The sequence below is a fragment of the Papaver somniferum genome, chromosome 1, assembly GCF_003573695.1.
Source record: "Papaver somniferum cultivar HN1 chromosome 1, ASM357369v1, whole genome shotgun sequence".
In the NCBI taxonomy this organism is placed as follows: Eukaryota; Viridiplantae; Streptophyta; class Magnoliopsida; order Ranunculales; family Papaveraceae; genus Papaver; species Papaver somniferum.
In genome coordinates this window covers 230,050,594-230,058,688 of record NC_039358.1, presented here as the reverse complement: position 1 = coordinate 230,058,688, position 8,095 = coordinate 230,050,594, and the positions used below count along the sequence as shown (strand labels likewise).

At 37.7% G+C, this 8,095-nt stretch overlaps 1 protein-coding gene across 1 annotated transcript; it reads right to left on the bottom strand.

Annotated features, from left to right (window-relative positions):
- Positions 1–6,959: 6,959 nt before the first annotated feature.
- Positions 6,960–7,577, bottom strand: LOC113271852 (putative F-box protein At1g32420). The gene has a single exon (XM_026521777.1). It carries the CDS (start codon positions 7,575–7,577, stop codon positions 6,960–6,962), a length of 618 nt encoding a protein of 205 aa, XP_026377562.1.
- Positions 7,578–8,095: the final 518 nt, after the last annotated feature.

The following is an 8,095-nucleotide window of genomic DNA, read 5'->3' as shown; positions in this document are numbered from 1 at the left end:
AAGCACAGAGCTCAGGTGTTAGGAAAAAAAACATGGTAGTTTCGTCATATCTCGTGATGAAAACATCGAAAGAATCCTGATCACTTTTTTTTTTCTTTTTACCAAGCTGTAGAGCTAAGAATCAAGCTGCAAGAGAAGTTGCAGCAGCAGCAGGAAGAAGACGAAGCTGAAGAACATAAGGATGTACATGACTGTCGTTTGTAGGGTCTTAACTTTCAGAATCTTGTTACAGTCGCATTAGTAACTACTATCTTCAGTTTGCAACAATTTCTCTAACAGTCTATTCTGTAATAATTATATTTGTTACAGATTCGGCTGTAATACTAATTTTCTTCAATAAAACACCTATTCAACCATGAGTTATTATTTTGAGCGTGTTTTCATCATGAAGAGCTAAACCCCAACATTGGGATGACGGAGGAAGCCTAATATCATACATGGGTAATTATATTTAATTCTTATATGACTTTTGCACTAATTAGAATTGAATTATGATTTTGATTAATTAGTTGTCGTCTCGTTTGATGGGTCATACTTGCTTAGATGTTTTGATGTCTCATGCTTAGGAATTACAACTAATATTTTGAGAATCTTCCTTGGCAAAAATAAGAGTCCATGTCTTTATCTATTGAGCTATAATTGTTTAAAGAATTAATGTTTGAACCTTATGTTATGAGTTTGGTGGAATCCTGAGTCTCAGTACTTCTTGATCTTGTGAAATCTTTTGTATATATTTTTATTATTAAGTCTGAAATCGAATCTCATCAAGTCCGAGTTGAACGAATCTTATTTACCACTTCTACAATCACATCAATGATTTCTCATTGTTATATCTACGGATCTTCAACAGCGGTGATACTAAACTTACAACCTTTGGGATCATTAAAGTACTTGGAAGTGACGAAGATTTCGAGGAATGTTGAAGATTAGACATGTGGAATAGGAGCTACTTAAGTTTCTTTATCTTTTTTGTATTCCATATGTATTGATAGTTTTGTCACTAAAATTGACAAAGGGGGAGATTGTCAGAGCATTGCTCGGTCGAACTCGCATGCGTTGCTATCTCAAGCATGTTTGTCAATGTTAGTGACCAAAACTATAAGTTTTGATTTCTAGTCTATTATAGCCAAGTCTCGGACTAGGATAGAAAGTGTAGTTGAGATCAAGGACTTCATGGCGATACATCATACAATTAGAAGAACTACTCAAGGAACCGGTGGAACTTCTCGACAAAAAGGTATGTGAAGACTTGAACTTATCTGTCACTCAAAAGTATATCTACTCTATCTCCTACTTCTTAAGACAAAAAGTCGTATGCTATATATATAGACTTAGATTATATACATTTGGTATTTCGAGCCGAGTATACCTCGCCTATATATCTCGAAATATGTGTTGGTAAGCTTTTCGCTTCGACCAAGTTTATCTTTACCTAGTGATGAAAGTCATGATATGTTTCAATCATCTTGAAAATTGATTTGACGAGAAATGGTGTAACAACTATATAACGTCCTCTAAGAATTTTTCAATGATTGGGATGAGAGTTTAGATTACATAACCAATGATGGACATAAGCATTGTTGTGGAAATACATTTATGTATAAGTCTTATTCCTTGAACCAAATTTTGCGAACTTTGTTGATCAAGAGAAACCGGAAGAATAGCTTGTTGCCAAGTACGCGAACTCAGTCCGTGAACTGCCGAAGTTCTCAAACCCGAGAATTTCTGCTGGAGTTGACAAACTACTTGCGTGATTACCAGTCCGCGAACCGGTGTAAGGTCTCTTGCCGATATTTCTGCTGGAGTTTGTAAACTCTGTCAGTTGCTTAAGTCCACGAACCTAGTGTGCGAACTTAAGAAGGTTATATATCTGAAGATGATTTCTGAACTTAAACTTTAAAAAGACTAAGGAATGCAGTTTGCAAACCGTGGCTATAAAAGTTCATGAACCGATTCAAGTGAATCAAATCATCTTTGCTTCAATTGTGTCTTGTGTAGTTACATAAGATTTCCTTGCAATTGAAAAACTCTTTAACTAGTTCATTTGAGTCATTTGAACTAGTTATGGTGAAGAAGAACATGGTTGATATGAAATGCTCATATGGCTAACCTTTTAGTTAACTATTGTTGAACCAATAATGTACACGTTTGGGTACGGTTAACAAACCTAGAAGCGTGCAACTCATTTGTGTATAAAAAGTTAAGTTTTCGATCTAACGGTTGAGAAATATTAGCTTGAATCTTAATCAGGTTTTCATCTAACGGTGAATATTGATTGCTTTGTTACCAAGGAAAAACACCTGATTTGAAAGACTATATAAAGAAGTCATCTAGTATTATGCAAAACTAATCCCCACACCTTAAATGTGATACTAGTTTGCGTACTAGAGTCGGTTCTCCTTTAACCTTTGGTTTTCTTCTTCTAAAACCGGGTTAACGACTTAAAGACTTCATTGGGATTGTGAAGCCAGACCGATACTACTTTTATCGTAGTTGTGTGATCTTATCTTGCATCTTCTATCGTACGAGTACAATCAGATTGATTGGCTTGAGATTTGATAACTCCGATGGGAAAAGATATAAAAAGTAATCACAAACATCTTCATCTCATTTTTTGTGATTCCACAACATCTTCTTTCGCTACCATACGATTAAGATTGTTGTGAGGTGATTGATTAATCTAGGATGTTCTTCGGGAATATAAGACCGGATTATCAATTGGTTCATGTTCACCTTGATTATTATCAAAAGACGGGACAAAAACTTTAGGGTTTTTCTGTGGGAGACAAGTTGATCCTTTGATAGACTTGTCTGTGTGAGACAAATTTGTTTATTATCAAAGCCTGCGATTTTGGGTCGTAGAAACTCTTAGTGGTGGGTGAGATCAGCTAAGGGAATCAAGTGCGCAGTATCCTGCTGGGATCAGAGGCGTTGGGAGTACAACTGTACCTTGGATCAGTGTGAGACTGATTGGGTTTCAACTACAATCTCGTGTGAAGTTAGCTTGGAGTAGGCTAGTGTCTGTATCGGCTTAATACAGTGTGTGTTCAATCTGGACTAGGTCCCGGGGTTTTTCTGCATTTGCGGTTTCCTCGTTAACAAAATTTCTGGTGTCGGTGTATTTCAATTTCCGCATTATATTGTTTTATCTTTATAATTGAAATAATACCGGTTGTGCGTTAGATCAATCAATTGGAGAATCCGACCTAACGGTTGTTGATTGACACTTGGATATTGGTCTTTGGTACCATCCAAGTTGTTCCATGTATTTGATTAGTACTCGCAGTTTCTGTTTGAGTAAATCAAATCAAGAGAGATATATAAACTCGTTGATATACTTTTAATTGATTGAGTCTTGTTGATTCTCTTAAAAGTATATTCGAGTTTGTCCATATAGATTGCTAATCGAAATATTGGGTGGTGTTGTTAGACCCCCCGCTTTTTCAGTCTTCCAATTATTGCATTGTATGGAGATTCAACATCCACGACACAAAAGGTTATTTCTGTAGAGATTGTCTTGAGAGGGATTCGCATGGTAACTTCCCCATTTGGATTGTTGGTTGATCCATTAAAGCCGTATATTTTATAAGTTGAAGGAATCAAGTCTTCATCTTTTCCTCCCATCGTCTTGTATGTATCGTAGAACAGAATGTCCACCGAGCTCCCATAGTCAATTAGTATCCTATTTATCACCCATGTGACATCCTCTTTATCTTCTCCTTTGTCTAACTTTTCTTTTGGTATTATCTCCAGTTTAACCACTAGTGGACTCTCATGAAGTTCGCCTCCTCCCGGTACTTCTTCTGCGCTAAATGTGATTGGTTGCTTCTGACATTCCTTGAGCTTTGGTATCTTTGCTAGATTCAGTATTCCCTGTCCTTCAGCATCCCTCGCAATATTCGACTCAGCACATTGTCATGAAATTCTTTTATACTTTTTGATGAATGTATTATTGAGTTACAGTGTAGATTCTTGGCATTCGCTCCCACTTCTATTAGAAAGGTGTTTTTACCTTTGTCTGCTCCTGACATATGTCCACCTGTCGTTGGTTGCGATGGTGGTGGAGGAGGTAGTGGTGTATCTAGTAAGTGGTTAAGCTTTCCTTGTCCAATCATTTTTAATATGATTCGTTGTATGTTCTTGAAGTTATTCGTTGTGTGGCCATGGAAACGATGACAAGCATAAAATTCTTTACTTCTTCTTCCGGATGGCGGTTCTTGCCATAGATTAGGTGGTGGTGTTATCTCCTCCGTTAATATAACAGCTTCCCAGACTTTATCCACTGTTGTGTTAAGAGGTGGCATCCTGATCTCCTCATGGACTCTGTAGTTCGCGCCTTGATTGTAACACCTCTTATTTCCTCCATATCCTTCTCCATGATTGTCGTAGATTGAAACTTTGTTGTTTCCTGCATGATTATATTGCCTCTCTCTGTATTCTTGCTCATACATTTTTTGGTCTCTGCTACTCATGGCTACCTGCTTTTGTTGGTCTTCTACGATTAATTATCTTTTCGTTCGTGATTGCAACCAGGTAGGACTCCATATCTCTCTGCTTTTCTTCAAGAGAGATATACTCTTCCTGGTATTCGCGCAGCTCCTCCATCGTTATTCTGTCTTTCATCCTGAATATCTGTGTAAACAATAAGTCAGTTGGAAACAATGCATTGATGAATGCTAAGATAAGATTTATTTCATCGACTCGCCCTGCCATTTCGCTACTCATTGTCCCCCATCTATTGGTCATATCTCGCAGACTTTCATTCGTTCTCCTTCGTAGGCTGAATGCTTTCTCAATTCCTGGTCTTTTCATACTGCTGCTGATGTATTGTCCCAAGAAAAAACTCTGCAAGTGCTCAAATGATTTTATTGAACCTACTGGAAATCCATCGAACCACTTCAAGGCTTCTCCTGCGAGGCTTGCTGGAAAATATTTACATACGACCGCATCGTTGTCTTCATATTGTAACAAAGCTAAGTTGTATGTCTTTATATGTTGGATCGCGCATGTGGATCCATCAAAGATGCTAGGAAATATAGGTAGCGTGCACTTTTTTAGTATCGTTACTAATTATATCCGCCGTGTGAATGGTGTCCTTGCTGCTTCTTCTATCGCTTCTTCTAGTTGTCTCCTTCCCCCATCTTTTTCTTTTGTTACTAATTCTCTTAACTCTGTTATTTCTCTTAAAATTTCACTGTTTGGGAATATGTCTTCTTGTTGTTGCCTAGGTCTTTTCAATCGGGCTTGCCTCAATATGTTTTCGTGCCTGCTTTGTCGTATGGCTTCTTCTAGTTCTTGTCGCTCTTCATCGTCTCTTCTTTCTCTTCGCCTTTCCCTTTCATTTCTTGCGCGTTCCTGTGCAGTTCTATCCCTCTCATTTTCCTGTCTCATCATTTCTCTTCCATGAAGTATCATCCTTGCATGTTCTGCATCACTCTCCCGATGTTCTTCATCATGCATGTGGTTGTATCCTCCATTTCGCTCCAATCTACCTTCTCTACGATGTCCTTGCCTGGGTTCATCCTCACCCACTTGGACATAACGATATTCTATGCGATTGCGTTCGCGCTCCTCCTGCAAGTTTTCTTTCACCTGAAAAGTGTCATCCGAATCGTTATCCACAAATTGCACTTGTGTATTATCTCCGTGCTCCGATCTACTTCTCCTAGAGGTGCTCCTGCTTGTTCTCGATCTCGAGAACGCACGTGTTTTTCTGGATTGTGACTGTGACCTTTGTTCTTGTAATCGCTGATTTTCCTCCTTTAGCACATCATTTTGTCGCGTCAAGTTCGCACGTAGTTCCTCTTCTCTTCTTCTTTCGTCTGCCAATCGCTGCCTTAGTTCTCCAATGGTCATGTAGTCTTCAATTTCTCTTACTGCTGCTTCTTCATGCGTCCTCTCTTCATTTTCTTCTGCAGTTTCTGTATCCGTAGTGTGAGCACTTACTTCATCATAATTTCTTTGATCGTTCTCCCTTGGTTCCTGCTGGATCTGAGATCTGATCGGTTGAGATCTTTTGTTCCTCTTTCCCATTCTTGATGTCTCTGCGATTTCTCCTCTTCTTCTACCTGCAATTCTTCTACTCCTCCTAATCGGTGTTGCATTTCTCTTGCAGATTCTTGTCTCACCATTTTGTGTTCCTGAAATAGAACTTTTCTCGCAAATTTATGCAAACCAAGACTTCCTTCCTAAATGGAAACTGTGTTTTGAATGATTGAATCCAAATGTTGAAATTCCGAGAAAACAATCGAAATCTTTCACGAAAACAAGAACAACAAGAATTCTTTGAAAAATATAATCCTTAGGATTACTCCATAGGTTCTAAATCAGCAAATGCTCAAGAAAAAACTTATTTGTTTTGTAAACCAGAAATCAGCGAAAACAATCAAAAATCTTTCACAAAAACAAGAATATAAGAAATCTTCGAAAAATCAGTTTAAGACTTTCACAAACAGGTGTAATCTCTTCCCCGAGCTGTATTCTAGCGTCAAAATGTAGTAGTGGAAATCTCACTACTACACCCCTTAGATAATCTATATAACAAACTAGAAAATCATCATGAAGAACACTTATAATAATTTTAGTAAGTTTAGAAATAAATACAAGGAAAGAAGGAGATATAACTCTAACTTGGGGAGCAAATAACTCTCTCTCTCTTAAAGTTCTACCTCAACTCTCAAAAAGAACTCTCCCCTTACACAAGGGTGGTTGGTCATATATATAGCAATTTTACATAGTGGAGGACAACTAATAAAGCCCCTATTTTTGGATCTAGCGTGCGATGTCTTCGCACCCATACATTGAGTCTTCTCGTACATGTTCCTTAACTTCGTACAGATTCCACAATTTATTCATGACCACATGACGTCATCAGCTTCGTCATCCGGAATATGCTATGTGCGAGTAGGTTCTCCCTCTTATAATAGTACCGCTTCGCATGATATCTACGTATGAGATATTTAACCCCTATAAAAGTAGTAATCATCATTTATTTCCTCTAGAAAATTGTTGCCTCCTGGATCTATACTCCACATACACAAGACTTTGTGTTCCTTGGTGGTAGGATCATATCCAAACTTATAGGTCGGACGACGAAAACCCAGTGTCTTCAATTCAAGATGCTTTTCCTTTTCATCTAGCAATACTGTTGATTGAATCCATGGTGATGCTTCTCTTGTGATGATTTTGTATATGCAAACAGAGCACTTGTGCTTATCAACGAAGAAGATCAAACCATTTATAGGTCCTAAAATTTGATCATAACAGAACAGATTTGTCCTCCTTATGCTATGAATATATGCTATTCCTTCTGGCGACAGGTCTGCTGTCAAAAAGAACTCATCCCTTCCGGTAAATCTTTTACGCTTGAGCCAATCTCTTGGATCCTTCAATACGTAAAAGAGAGATGGGCGTGTTTTTGACCGATATAAATGTAAATCAATGAAATGAGAGTCGTCTTCAATCACTTGCAGCCAACGTTTGCATACGCACTTGAAACGCATAAGTGATTTCACAGGAAATCTACTTAGTATCTCACAAACTAGTATGTCATCACTACCAACAGTTCCATCTTCCATGATACCACATATAAAATGAGAAAAAGATTCAGAAATTCATAAGAAGAAATGGAATTTAGTAAGTGACTTGCCAATAGCAAAATATCAGACAGGTTTTTCTTCTCCGTAAGATCTATCTCCATCTCCTTGTGCTTTATATGCCTGTGCATCTCCTGCGTAGGGTACAAACACCCCGTGCATCTTTGCTTTTTGGTATCCGGTACGCACATGTATTGGAAGTTAGATTCAAGCGAGTCTATTGAAGATGCAATAAGTTTGGAAACCAAGTTTACTTGGTTATTACGCTTAAGAAGTCTGTCATGAATATTCTAGAAGTTTACCAAGCTATACTTAGAAGCTACGCTTGGTCTTTTATTTAGTAGTTTGATTGTCAAGGAATTTAGTTATTTTTGGAACTCTGATTGCCTTTTGAACTAGTATAAATAGGCTATATGACTTAATAGTTTTGTATGCACATCAGAAGTGTTAATGGTTTTAATAAACTCTTGTTTAGCAAAAGTTCTTTGTGTGTTATTCTT

What these genes read in the sequence shown, in the direction of transcription:
- LOC113271852 (XM_026521777.1), bottom strand. Translation starts at nt 7,577, where the DNA reads ATGGAAGATGGAACTGTTGGTAGTGATGACATACTAGTTTGTGAGATA.